This window comes from Bufo gargarizans, chromosome 11, assembly GCF_014858855.1.
Source record: "Bufo gargarizans isolate SCDJY-AF-19 chromosome 11, ASM1485885v1, whole genome shotgun sequence".
Lineage (NCBI taxonomy): Eukaryota > Metazoa > Chordata > Amphibia > Anura > Bufonidae > Bufo > Bufo gargarizans.
Window position 1 is genome coordinate 39,995,735 of NC_058090.1, and position 14,989 is coordinate 40,010,723.

Sequence of the window (14,989 nt, forward strand, 5' to 3'; positions counted from 1 at the left end):
AAACTAGGAGAAAAAAAACTCGATACTGGCTGTGATTTTGTAGTCTGCATGGCCAGCATTGATAATGACTTCTCTGGAAGTGTGAATTTGTTCATTTAGTTTTGTTACTGTAAAGCTTCCCAGAATCTGGGCCACTCGAACAGTATTGTTAAATTATGCACCCTACCAGGAGAGGACAATAGGATTTAAATAAAAGACCCACGCAAATGCGCCCTGTCATCAGATTGAGAAAGCAGCATTTCTCGACCTAATTGAATTTCAGGATCCTGAGCGGTAAATGACTGGGGCCAATAAAGCAGATGGCTTCTATTTTATTTCATTATTTTAAATTCTCTTGCGTTAAAACAAGCGTTATCCATCCTTATACCCGTAACTTTGAATTCATCTTCCTGCCTTCTGTGTGGACAGTATGCCAGTAAGGTTTTCACATAAATATTCAGATAGTGGACAGTGCAGCGGACTAATATACGGTATTCTGGATGTTATTAAGCCCTTACTGGCTACTGTATGGCATATGTGTGAGCATGCTTAGAGAGTCATTTACTGTGTATTTGAATTATTCATATCGCCTTTATTAGCACATATTGCGGCCTTTTTGTCTTTGATGTTTTGTTTAGAAATACTTCAGAGGAATAAATGACCATATGTATAAATGAAGAAATTCCCCAAAAATTAGATCCGATCTCTTGTTTGTGATTTATTTTAATATTTCAGTGTAATTATTAAAATTTTTGTGATTTCATTTGAATACTTTTAAACATTTGCTAATAGGAAACCAGTCTGTGTGGCAAGTGTTCGTATCAGGCGCATACACCGATTACCACGCTCAGTACTTCGTGTGCATCCACAGAAGGGGGCTGTGTACAATTTCCCCACAGTGCATTTGTAGGAAAACTGTTTCTGTATTAGATATGCAGCTGTCATCGAAATAATTGATCCTTGGCACATTCGTTGCTGAAAGTCTGCAGCAATTGTTACAACATACCAAGTTTTTTGAGAACAGAAAGGACAGCAGGCACAGCCGGCAAATTTTTTATGTTTAGCTTCTCCCTAGTAAATCCCATATTTTATGAGTGCTCTGCCTTAGGCCTCATGCACACGGCCGTTTCCCGTATTGCGGTCCGCAAACAGCGGGTCTGCAATATAGGGCATCGGCCGCGTGCTCACTGCATCACGGATGTTCTATTTTTTTTGCTGTGTGGACGGATTACGGACCCATTCAAGTTGAATGGATCTGGATCCGTCGCGGCAGCAGGGGCGACCGCAAATTCAGTAACTAGGCTTTGTGGGGGAGATTTATCAAGACCGGCGCTTTCTTGATATTCCCTGCGCTACCGGAGGATGCACCTAATTTATCATGAGGTGTAGGCCTTGTCATAAATTAGGCGCTTCCTCCTGCGGTCCATGCACCTAAACAGAAATCTACGACCGCTCAGAGCTGCCGTAGATTTCTGGCTTCGTTTGCGCAAAAAAAAAGGCGTGAATGAAGATAAATATGTCGGGGAGGCTGGTCATGACCTTCTCGCCCTTGCCACACCCCCTTTAAGGAAAGTGGCAAGGGCGACCTCAAAACCGAGAGATGCGACAATTTTTTTAAAAGTTGCAAATGCATAGTTTATGACTTTTTAACAACACTTTTCAGGCGTAAGGAAGATGATAAATCTTCCCCCGTGTGCCTTCTTTTATTGGGCAAATCCACATAACTAATCTCATCTCCTTAACCACTACAGGACCGCCGTACGCAGGATTGCGTCCTGCCGGCGGCCCTGCTCTTCTGGGTGGACGCATATACGCGTCCTCCCGCGAGAGCCGAGATTTCCTGTGAACGCGCGCACACAGGCGCGCGCGCTCACAGGAACGGAAGGTAAGCGAGTGGATCTCCAGCGTGCCAGCGGCGATCGCTCGCTGGCAGGCTGGAGATCCGAATTTTTTAACCCCTAACAGGTATATTAGACGCTGTTTTGATAACAGCGTCTAATATACCTCCTACCTGGTCCTCTGGTGGTCCCTTTTGTTAGGATCGACCACCAGAGGACACAGGTAGGTCAGTAAAGTCGCACCAAACACTACACTACACTACACCCCCCCCCCCGTCACTTATTAACCCTTTATGAACCCCTGATCACCCCATATAAACTCCCTGATCACCCCCCTGTCATTGATCACCCCCCTGTCAGGCTCCGTTCAGACGTCCGTATGATTTTTACGGATCCACGGATACATGGATCGGATCCGCAAAACGCATACGGACGTCTGAATGGAGCCTTACAGGGGGGTGATCAATGACAAGTGGGTGATCACGCATATAGACTTCCTGATCACTTCCCTGTCATTGATCACCCCTCTGTCATTGATCACCCCCCTGTAAGGCTCCATTCAGACATCCGCATGATTTTTACGGATCCACTGATACATGGATCGGATCCGCAAAACACATACGGACGTCTGAATGGAGCCTTACAGGGGGGTGATCAATGACAAGTGGGTGATCACGCATATAGACTTCCTGATCACTTCCCTGTCATTGATCACCCCTCTGTCATTGATCACCCCCCTGTAAGGCTCCATTCAGACATCCGCATGATTTTTACGGATCCACTGATACATGGATCGGATCCGCAAAACACATACGGACGTCTGAATGGAGCCTTACAGGGGGGTGATCAATGACAAGTGGGTGATCACGCATATAGACTTCCTGATCACTTCCCTGTCATTGAGCACCCCTCTGTCATTGATCACCCCCCTGTAAGGCTCCATTCAGACATCCGCATGATTTTTACGGATCCACTGATACATGGATCGGATCCGCAAAACACATACGGACGTCTGAATGGAGCCTTACAGGGGGGTGATCAATGACAGGCGGGTGATCACCCATATAGATTCCCTGATCACCCCCTGCATTGATCACCACTCTGTCATTGATCACCCCCCTGTAAGGCTCCATTCAGACGTCCGCATGATTTTTACGCATCCATGGATACATGGATCGGATCCGCAAAACACATGCGGACGTCTGAATGGAGCCTTACAGGGGGGTGATCAATGACAGGCGAGTGATCACCCATATACACTCCCTGATCACCCCCTGTCATTGATCACCCCCCTGTAAGGCTCCATTCAGACATCCGCATGTGTTTTGGTATCCATGGATCCGTAAAAATCATGCGGACGTCTGAATGGAGCCTTACAGGGGGTGATCAATGACAGAGGGGTGATCACCCATATACACTCCCTGATCACCCCCTGTCATTGATCACCCCCCTGTAGGGCTCCATTCAGACGTCCGCATGTGTTTTGGTATCCATGGATCCGTAAAAATCATGCGGACGTCTGAATGGAGCCTTACAGGGGGGTGATCAATGACAGAGGGGTGATCACCCATATACACTCCCTGATCACCCCCTGTCATTGATCACCCCCCTGTAAGGCTCCATTCAGACGTCCGTATGTGTTTTGCGGATCCGATCCATGTATCAGTGGATCCGTAAAAATCATGCGGATGTCTGAATGGAGCCTTACAGGGGGGTGATCAATGACAGAGGGGTGATCACCCATATACACTCCCTGATCACCCCCTGTCATTGATCACCCCCCTGGTAAGGCTCCATTCAGACGTCCGTATGATTTTTACAGATCCATGGATACATGGATCGGATCCGCAAAACACATGCGGACGTCTGAATGGAGCCTTACATGGGGGTGATCAATGACAGGCGGGTGATCACCCATATACACTCCCTGATCACCCCCTGTCATTGATCACCCCCCTGTAAGGCTCCATTCAGACATCTGCATGTGTATTGCGGATCCGATCCATGTATCCATGGATCCGTAAAAATCATGCGGACGTCTGAATGGAGCCTTACAGGGGGTGATCAATGACAGAGGGGTGATCACCCATATACACTCCCTGATCACCCCCTGTCATTGATCACCCCCCTGTAAGGCTCCATTCAGACGTCCGCATGTGTTTTGGTATCCATGGATCCGTAAAAATCATGCGGACGTCTGAATGGAGCCTTACAGGGGGGTGATCAGGGAGTCTATATGGGTGGACACCCCCCTGTCATTGATCACCCCCCCCCCCCCCTGTAAGGCTCCATTCAGACATTTTTTTGGCCCAAGTTTGCGGAAATTTTTTGTTTGTTTTTGTTTTTCCTTACAAAGTCTCATATTCCACTAACTTGTGTCAAAAAATAAAATCTCACATGAACTCACCATACCCCTCACGGAATCCAAATGCGTAAACATTTTTAGACATTTATATTCCAGACTTCTTCTCACGCTTTAGGGCCCCTAAAAAGCCAGGGCAGTATAAATACCCCACATGTGACCCCATTTCGGAAAGAAGACACCCCAAGGTATTCCGTGAGGGGCATATTGAGTCCATGAAAGATTGAAATTTTTGTCCTAAGTTAGCGGAAAGGGAGACTTTGTGAGAAAAAAACAAAAAAAATCAATTTCCGCTAACTTATGCAAAAAAAAAAATATTTCTATGAACTCGCCAGGCCTCTCATTGAATACCTTGGGGTGTCTTCTTTCCAAAGTGGGGTCACATGTGGGGTATTTATACTGCCCTGGCTTTTTAGGGGCCCGAAAGTGTGAGAAGAAGTCTGGGATCCAAATGTCTAAAAATGCCCTCCTAAAAGGAATTTGGGCACCTTTGCGCATCTAGGCTGCAAAAAAGTGTGACACATCTGGTATCGCCGTACTCAAGGAGAAGCTGGGGAATGTGTTTTGGGGTGTCATTTTACATATACCCATGCTGGGTGAGAAAAATATCTTGGTCAAATGCCAACTTTGTATAAAAAAATGGGAAAAGTTATCTTTTGCCAAGATATTTCTCTCACCCAGCATGGTTATATGTGAAATGACACCCCAAAACACATTCCCCAACTTCTCCTGAGTACGGCGATACCAGATGTGTGACACTTTTTTGCAGCCTAGGTGGGCAAAGGGGCACATATTCCAAAGTGCACCTTTCGGATTTCGCAGGCCATTTTTTACACATTTTGATTGCAAAGTACTTCTCACACATTTGGGCCCCTAAATTGCCAGGGCAGTATAACTACGCCACAAGTGACCCCATTTTGGAAAGAAGACACCCCAAGGTATTCCGTGAGGGGCACGGCGAGTTCCTAGAATTTTTTATTTTTTGTCACAAGTTAGCGGAAAATGATGATTTTTCTTTTTTTTTCTTTTTTCCTTACAAAGTCTCATATTCCACTAACTTGCGACAAAAAATAAAAAATTCTAGGAACTCACCATGCCCCTCACGGAATACCTTGGGGTGTCTTCTTTCCAAAATGGGGTCACTTGTGGGGTAGTTATACTGCCCTGGCAATTTAGGGGCCCAAATGTGTGAGAAGTACTTTGCAATCAAAATGTGTAAAAAATGGCCTGCGAAATCCGAAAGGTGCACTTTGGAATATGTGCCCCTTTGCCCACCTAGGCTGCAAAAAAGTGTGACACATCTGGTATCGCCGTACTCAGGAGAAGTTGGGGAATGTGTTTTGGGGTGTAATTTTACATATACCCATGCTGGGTGAGAAAAATATCTTGGTCAAATGCCAACTTTGTATAAAAAAATTGGAAAAGTTGTCTTTTGCCAAGATATTTCTCTCACCCAGCATGGGTATATGTAAAATGACACCCCAAAACACATTCCCCAACTTCTCCTGAGTACGGCGATACCAGATGTGTCACACTTTTTTGCAGCCTAGGTGGGCAAAGGGGCACATATTCCAAAGTGCACCTTTTGGATTTCACCGGTCATTTTTTACACATTTTGATTGCAAAGTTCTTCTCACACATTTGGGCCCCTAAATTGCCAGGGCAGTATAACTACCCCACAAGTGACCCCATTTTGGAAAGAAGACACCCCAAGGTATTCCGTGAGGGGCATGGCGAGTTCCTAGAATTTTTTATTTTTTGTCGCAAGTTAGTGGAATATGAGACTTTGTAAGAAAAAATAAAAATAAAAAATCATCATCATTTTCCGCTAACTTGTGACAAAAAATAAAAAGTTCTATGAACTCACTATGCCCATCAGCGAATACCTTAGGGTGTCTACTTTCCGAAATGGGGTCATTTGTGGGGGTTTTCTACTGTTTGGGCATTGTAGATCCTCAGGAAACATGACAGGTGCTCAGAAAGTCAGAGCTGCTTCAAAAAGCGGAAATTCACATTTTTGTACCATAGTTTGTAAACGCTATAACTTTTACCCAAACCATTTTTTTTTGCCCAAAATTTTTTTTTTTATCAAAGACATGTAGAACTATAAATTTAGCGAAAAATTTATATATGGATGTCATTTTTTTTGCAAAATTTTACAGCTGAAAGTGAAAAATGTCATTTTTTTGCAAAAAAATCGTTACATTTCGATTAATAACAAAAAAAGTAAAAATGTCAGCAGCAATAAAATACCACCCAATGAAAGCTCTATTAGTGAGAAGAAAAGGAGGTAAAATTCATTTGGGTGGTAAGTTGCATGACCGAGCGATAAACGGTGAAAGTAGTGTAGTGCCGAAGTGTAAAAAGTGCTCTGGTCATGAAGGGGTTTTCAGCTAGCGGGGCTGAAGTGGTTAATTGAAACACTTTTTTTTTTTTTTGTCGATTGGCTCCTGGAAAAGTCGCTAAAGGGGTTGTCTCAGCAAATAGCATTTATTACGGCTCGTTTCCTTGGTTATGACCACCCTGCAATGGGGGAAAATACTTGTTCATTGGATGAAATGATCTTTGGTGTGGACACCTCAGTCATCGTTTCTGGGCAGCAGATTGTGCTGTGTGGGCAGGGATCAGCTGCCCTGGAACAATGGCGAATATTTATCAAGACCGACGCTTTCTGCAGATGTGCCGGCATTTATTGGCACCTCTTTCACACACACAAGTTTTTCGTCCAGATGCAATGCGTGTTGTGAACGTATAGCATCCACACTGAATCCTGACCCCAGTAGTTTCAATGAGCCTTGTTTATCTCTGCATTCAGGAAAAATCGCAGCATGTTCTATATTCTGTGTTTTTCATGCAGGTCTGGCTCCACAAAAGAGGATAGGGCTTGCTAGAAAAAAAAAAACGGAAGGCACCTGGCTGAAATTTTTTCGCTGACGGTTGCTAGGAGATGTTGAGAGTTATTCTTTATTTATCACGCGCATGAAAAACGCATCAAAAGCCGATTGCATCCGCGCAGTAACAAAAACTGAAAGACTGAACTCAATCACGGACAAAAGTGATTGAACTTGCATGCAGAACAATCCGTTTTTTCCTGAGCAGGTCCTGACACAATCTGTATCGCTCATGTGACATAAGCTTTAAAGGGACACTTCCATAAGAAAGGGGTATTGTTTTAAACTCAGTATTCATAGAAAACAATTTTTTATGAATTTTTGGCAGTTTTTCTTTTTCATTTTGGCAGTACTGCGTTATTGAACATGAAATACAAAATATTGTCCTGGAGCAGTCATCACCGAGACCCTACACAGACAGGGAACGCATTGTCGTTTTCCTGCTGTTCTGAGGGGAGGATGTTATCTGCTAGTATAATGGCAGATGTAGAATTTAGGATAACAGTATGATGGTGTCACGACAGAGGGTAGGGATAAGTGCAGCCCTAAACTCCACCCCATCTCTGTCCCTGCCTACTTGCACGGCCCGTCCTAACCGAAGGCGTACAACTTGGCGGCAGTCCCTCGCTTAGATATGTGCAGGGGCCTAAGAAGATAACAGAAGTATCGTAACAGAGTCGGACAAGCCAAAGTCAAAGCCAGGAGGTCACGCAGGTACACAGGGAGCAATCCGAAAACTAAGTCAAAACACAATCCGGAGTCGGAAGCCAAGAGGTCACGTCAATACCAGGGAGGTCACAAGGTCGAGGTCAAAAACAGAGCCGAGGTCAAGAACACACAGAAGTCACAATATGAAAATGCTGGTGAGGATAGCGAGACCATTCACAGGCAACCTGTGGCCAGCAGGCTGCCTGTTTAAATAGCAGAACAAGTGGGTCACATGACATGGCCAGCGTCACGTGACCCAAGTCCAGCCCAAACCATCTGAGCACCGATAAATTCTGATCGGTGCTCAGCACCTCTTTCAGCTAGGAGGATGCCCGCTGAGGAGGCGTGCGCGGCCGGGTCCTCCCTGTCCCCATGGAGAAGAGGACGCAGGCCGCGTCCTCGCTCCTGCACAGATGCGGGATGCCGTTGGCGCCACAAGGAGGAAGCGCGTCGCCGGTTCCCTGTTACAGATGGCTCTAGTGTTCTCTAGCTCTATTGTCCTTTTAATAACCTGTTTTTCCTTCATTTGCACCCGCTCTAGTTCATCTATGTGCTTAGGGTACATTCACAAGGTGGTGAAATGTACATCCTTCTTAATCACACAGCCGTTTTTGGGTGTATTTTTTTTAACTGACTGTGAATACCAGCCGTCAAAAAATAAGACGTCCTATTTTGTCTGTTTTCGCGGACCGAGAGCCCCCATATAATTGAAGGGCACCGGTTTTAATGGCCATTTTTTTAGAAAGGCATCAGTGGGAAAAAAAACACCATTAAAAACTGACCTCTTTGCCATTTTTAGCATATTTACCCTTATACAAAAGTGCCCCAAATTATACACAATATTCCATGAGAGGGGCTGTCTGCTACCGGGTTTTACACCGAGCGAGTCTATTGCGGGAATCGCGCTCTGTGTGTGAGTGTGATCCTCCGCTCTGGACTTGTAGGAGCACACGGCATTATCATGATTTATAATGCTATGTGTGTCTGCATGGCCTTTTTTCCACAGAATCATAGTGACATAAAGCTGTCAGTATGAGGCTCCATTCACACGTCCGTAATGTGTTGCTGGTCCGCAACACACCAGCCCGGCACCCCCATAAAAATGCCTATTCTTGTCCGCAAGCTGCGGACAAGAATAGGACATGTTCTATCTTTTGCGGAGCTGCAGACCCGAAGATTGGGGACGCGCTCCGCAATTGCGGATGCAGACCGCACACTGTGTGCTGTCCGCATCCATTCCGTCCCCATAGAAAATGAATGGGTCCGCACCCGTTCTGAAAAATTGCGGACCCATTTGCGGACGTGTGAATGGAGCCTTATTCTGTAGAAATAAGGTCAAGCAGAGACACACAGCATTATAAGTCATGATAATGCCGTGCGCTCCTACAAGTCCAGAGCGGAGGATCACACTCACACACGGAGCGCGATTCCCGCAATGGACTCACTCGTGTGAAACAGCCCTAACAGTTTATTTTTAAATAAAATGTCTGCTATATTTTAATTTAAAGTTTTAGATTTGACAGTAGATTTGTGTTGATTCTCAGAATGTTACAAAGTGACAGGTTTTCGATGACTAACTCGTTCAGGTGATGCTATTCATATACATTTTTTTATATATACTTTCAGTTGATCATTACAAAAGCAAATTGACTGCGTTCTAACCATATGTGACAATTTTCTTCTGTTAGAGAAGGCTATTTTTACCCTGTTGTCTGGAAACATCTACTTTTCCCAAACTGCAGCTATGCCATAAAAAGATTTCATTTTTTTTTTTTTCTTTTAATACACTTTTACGCTAGTTATTATATTGTTGCATGGCAACCTGTAAGCTCTGTGTCTGTGGAAGATATGAAAGTCCTTTTGGTAATAGTGGATGCAGGGAGTGATAGTAAGGAGGGTCTTCGGCTGTAGAATCAAGTCAAGTTTTCGGGCTTTTTTATTTAATTTAATTTTTTGTGCCTTCAATTTAAAGGGGTATTCCAGTTGTTAAGTTATCCTCTACCCACAGAATAGCAGGGGGTAATTATTAGATTGGTGGTGGTCCTACTGATGGAACCCCCACTGATCACAAGAACGGGGTCCTGTACCTCCTGCAGCCCTTCTGAAATGAACGGAGCGACCGGTCGGGCATGCATGTGGCTGCTGTATTAATTTGTATAGAAATTCTGGAGGATAGGGGATGACTTCTAACAAATGGAATACCCTTTAAAGAGCCAGGACAGGACCCCATACCCCTTGGAGCCCCCTCGAAATGAACGATGTGGTAGGTCAAGCATGCCCACTGCTGATCCATTTATCTCCATGGGAGTTGCGGAGATGGCGAGGAACATCGCTTTGCTATTTCCCATACAGGTGAATGGCATTGCGCATGCCTGAGCTAATTTTGGGGGGCTCTGTGGGGTACGGTGTACCCGTTATCATGGTCAGTGGGGGCCCCAGTGGTATAACCCCCCCTCCAGCAATAATAAATAAATAAGTAATAAAAAAGAATAAATAAAAATAAATACCCTGTTGATTGGGGAAAACTTTTGTAACTTTTAACACCCGGAATCCCCCTTTAATTATATACTGGGAGAAACATAACAGTGCAGAAATTGCAGTGGATTATGTGTCATAGTAAAACCTTTTTTTTAGCCATCAAATACCTGCGTACCCTGCTTCTATTTCTCACTAGAAGTATCTGATATATTATACACCTACTATAATGGAGAATGGCATGGACTGCTTCAGTACACGGTGACTACAGACCATGTTCTGGAACACTTGGAGTCGCCATGGGTCTTGTACATCGTCTTATTATTTTTTGGGAGACACCTATGTCATTTCCCGTCAAAAAATTACTTGCTGGTTGAATAAAAGTAACTTTAAGTAAAAATTTGCCAGGGGTATGAATAATGATGGGCAGCACTGTATAAGCACTTCTTGTTCTGCTGATTTGTACCTAAGTGAGACATCATATCGTCCCATACAAGCAATGCTTTCAGGGAAGAACGCCTACATTTGGCGGCATGTGTTAGATTATGCCACAATTTTTTTTTTTAATCAGAGGCAAAGGGAGATACCCTACGAGCCATTGCTGGCTACAGGCCTCCAAATTTTGCCTGAATGGTAATGCAGTGTCTCTTGCCATGAACGCTAGGTTTCATCTTGGCTGCTAAATAACATTTGTGGAACCAAATCTGCAAATCTTTTATCACTCGGCCGTTTTTATTGTAACATGATGTCGGTATTACTCGGCGGTATTCATTGGACTGCTCATCTGGGGTTCTTCTGTCCTCCATGGATTTGCTGCTCTCTGTCCAGTTGGATAAAATGGAGCCGACATAAGCTGCTGAAATGTATGTTAGCAGTATGATGATAATCCATCTTTTAATTATGTTTTTATACTGTTCTGCTCCTCGATATTCTACCAAGAACAGAAGGTTGACTTCTGAGAAATATGAAATAAGAAAAAAATTATAAAATGCTAGAAGCACACTTGAAAGCAGTTTAAAATAACATGATAAATAGCATAATACATTGTAAATGAACTAAAAGCATACATAAATTGTTCATTTTCCAACAATAAAAAAAAATAGCTCTTGCCTGTACGGTACATTAGGCCTAAAGCAATTGGTGGTCTGGTTTGTCTGAGAGTGGCTGACAGGCGAGGATGTCTGTACAAGACTCCTTTAGAGGATACAAGGCACGTTGCACAGCACCCCTGCCACTTTAAGGGTCCTTTAACATGGGCTTATATACTGTTAAAATGACGATATATAAGCAAGTGTTTACTGATCACAAGACTTAAATTTTTATGGTACTACAGTATGTGTGTGTTTTTTTTAATTTTATTTTTGTGTTCGCGATTGCTTGTCTTTCCCCCTCTTGCGCTGCTTCCATTACAAACAGGAAGATGCCTATTCACATGAGGGGACATGAAACCGACAATTATATATATTTTTTTTATGTCAGCTTAAAGGATGCAAACAAATTTATGGCTTGTTGTTCGCTCGCTGTACATGTTACTCACCACACTTAGGGCTCATGCACACGACCGGATTTTCTTTCGGTGTCAGTTCCATATTTTTATTTTTTTTTGCAAGCCTTATGTGGAACCATTCATTTCAATGGGTCCGCGAAAATAGAAGTTACTCGTGTGCATTCCGTGTCCGTTCCTCCAAAAAATAGAACATGTCCTATTATTGTCCGCATTATAGACAAGGATAGGACTGTTCTATTAGGGGCCAGCTGTTCTGTTCCGCAAAATACGGAATGCACACGGACGTCTTTTTTGCAGACCACAAAATACATGCGGTCGTGTGCATGAGCCCTTATTCAAAACAATCACTCAGCTGATAATAGTCCTATGTTAAAAGGTCTGTCTTAGTGTTATGCCAGAAAAAAGGATTTATCACATATATACAGGGTAGCCTATCAATATCAGATGACAGCGGGTTCCAACCCCCCCTCCCAGCAAACTAGAAAATGAGGGGTCCCTGATTCCCCTTTCTGAATGGAGCAGTAGTGCACATGTCCGTTCACCTCCCTATTTACTTTTATAGGACTTATGAAGTGCGTTCTACATCAGTCCCATAAAAGTGAATGGAGCAATGGACTGGCATGCACACTGCTGTTTCAATCAGAGAGGGGACTCGGGCACCCCTCATTCTTCGGATTGCTGCTCAGGCGCCCTAACAATCTGATATTTATCACCTAGAGTCGCAGGAGTTGGATGGCTGCAGGCATTCAGTCTGCAACATCAAGCATTGATAATAAGGAAGTCATTATTTTCACATTTTAGACGAGAGGGACTTTTATATTCATCTTAAGTATTACGGCCCGAAGGAAGGAAGTCTGTTGTCCTTATTTGTCTTGAAATTACCTTTTGTTCTCTGTTTTGCTTGTCTTAGGTTAAACGAGGACATGACGGTGTGCGTTGCTGACTTTGGTCTCTCCAAGAAGATCTACAGCGGAGACTATTACCGTCAAGGGTGTGCATCCAAACTCCCTGTAAAATGGTTGGCGTTGGAAAGCCTGGCAGACAACGTCTACACCGTGTACAGTGATGTGGTGGGTGCTTCATCATCCTGATGTACTCTATAAATCACATTAAGGATGCATACTACAAAACGCAGATCTGCAAAAAAATACAGCTGACGTCCGTGTTGCATCCGTTTTTTCTAGACCCATTGTAATAACGCCTATTCTTGTCCGCAAAATGACAAGAATAGGACATGTTCTATCTTTTTTGCGGGACTTTGTGTTGTCCGTTTTTTTTTTTTTTTTTTTTTTTTTTTTTGTGGGCCTATAGAAATGAATGGCTACGTCTGTGATCCTGAAATGCGGACAAAAAATACATTTGTGTAAATGGGGACTTACTTTGCACTTTTGGTGATGGGAAAAAGTTGTATGAATATGTTTGTGTATGTGCTGTGTGTTCTTGCACTTTCTAAAATTGTACTAGTGTGGCTAGAATAAGTCTATAATGACGCCCCCAATGCCCAGGCATCTCATATAGATATTTACCCAGCTCCCCAGCACCCACGACGCTCCTTATCCCTTCACGGCCACTGCTGCATCTCCTCGTCACGCAGATCAAAACATCTGGCGGGGGGTGCTGGGCAACCAGCTGCAATGGGGACGAGCCTCCCTAGGATCGCAAGTGACACTAGAGAGGCTTGTCCCCGTCGCAGCCTGCTATTGGCTGCTCCCCCCGTCGCTGCATGTTTTGATCCGCGTGACGGGGAGATGCAGCAGCGGCCGTGAAGGGATCATGAGCGTCGTGGGTGCTGGGGAGCTGAGTAAGTATAATCTGTGTGAGGTGCCAGGGCATTGGGGGGTTTGGATAACCCCTTTAATGTCCCATTGGTGAGGGTTTAACAGCATATAAAGCAAAGTGACAGTAGCTCTTGGAAAATACAGTACCATCTTACCACCCTCCAGCTTTTTTTGGATGCAGCATGGTTGGCCAAGTGCATCATGGAAGAAGCCACTTTTCCACTTCTGTCTAACGATCAGAGGGGTTTAAAGTAGCCGGACTTCACCAATTCGACATTAATGGCATATCCTAACCATACATACCATCAATATCATTAGTAAAGTAACCACACAAGGCAGGGTTCACACAGGACAGATGTGCTGTGGATTTTCCAAATGGATTACACACTAAATATCCTCTGCAAATTGCAATGAAAGTGAATGAAGCTTTCAAAATCTGATCCACACAAATAATTGTATAAATCCTCACAGATTCGGGACTTGCTTGCAATTTTAAAAAAATCTCCAGCATGCTCTATTCTGCTGCAGAAAAGCGCTGGATCTCACTCCTGCCGTTACAAGAGTGAACGGTCTACTGCAGGCATGTCCAAACTGCGGCCCTCCAGCTGTTGCAAAATTACAACTCTCAGCATGCATGGATAGCTTACAGCTATTAGGGCATGCTGGGAGTTGTAGTTTTGCAACAGCTGGAGGGCCGCAGTTTGGACATGCCTGGTCTACTGCATTACTTTTGCACAAGTGTGCAGCAGGTTTTAATGGTGGATTTCATTGTGGACTGAGACCCCATACACGAGACGGTGTGCATTTTGCAGTCTGCAAACCATGTATCTGCAAAATACGAAAGCGGTCCCTGTGCCATCTGCACTTTTTTTGCTGACCCGTTGACTTCAGTGGATGCGTGGCCTGCATTTTGTGGGCATATTGGACATACGGAAGCTTTCCACATCCGTATGTCCGTTCCACAAAATAATTGAATACGTCCTATACTTGCCCGCAAAATGCGGACCACGGACGCATTGAAGTCAATGGTTCCACAAAAACAGTGGCTGCAACACATTCTGTACGGTTGTGTGCATGGGGCTTTATGGCTGATTTTTCCACAGCAGATCAGCTCCATGTGAACCCTGCCTTAGGGTCCATTCACACGTCAGCAAGTGTTTTGCGGTCCGCAAAACACGGATACCGGCCGTATGCGTTCTGCATTTTGCGGACCGCACATGGCCGGCCCTGTGATAGAAATGTCTATACTTGTCCGTGGCCTCGGACAAGAATAGGACATGCTCTATCTTTTTTGTGGAGCAGCGGAACAGAACTACAGATGCGGACAGCACGCTGTGTTGTGGCCCAATTGAAATGAATGGGTCTGAACCCGTTCCACAAAATTGCGAAAAGGATGCAGACCCAAAACTAAGGACGTGTGAATGGACCCTTAAAGGGTTTATCCAGGAATT

At 44.4% G+C, this 14,989-nt stretch overlaps 1 protein-coding gene across 1 annotated transcript in view; it reads left to right on the forward strand.

Moving 5' to 3' along the window:
- TYRO3 (TYRO3 protein tyrosine kinase) overlaps positions 1-14,989 on the forward strand; it is a 147,129-nt gene that overhangs the window by 123,287 nt on the left and 8,853 nt on the right. The window contains exon 17 of the mRNA XM_044271805.1: positions 12,671-12,830. Coding sequence (XP_044127740.1) covers positions 12,671-12,830 — 160 coding nt within the window. The remainder of the gene's footprint in view (positions 1-12,670; positions 12,831-14,989) is intronic.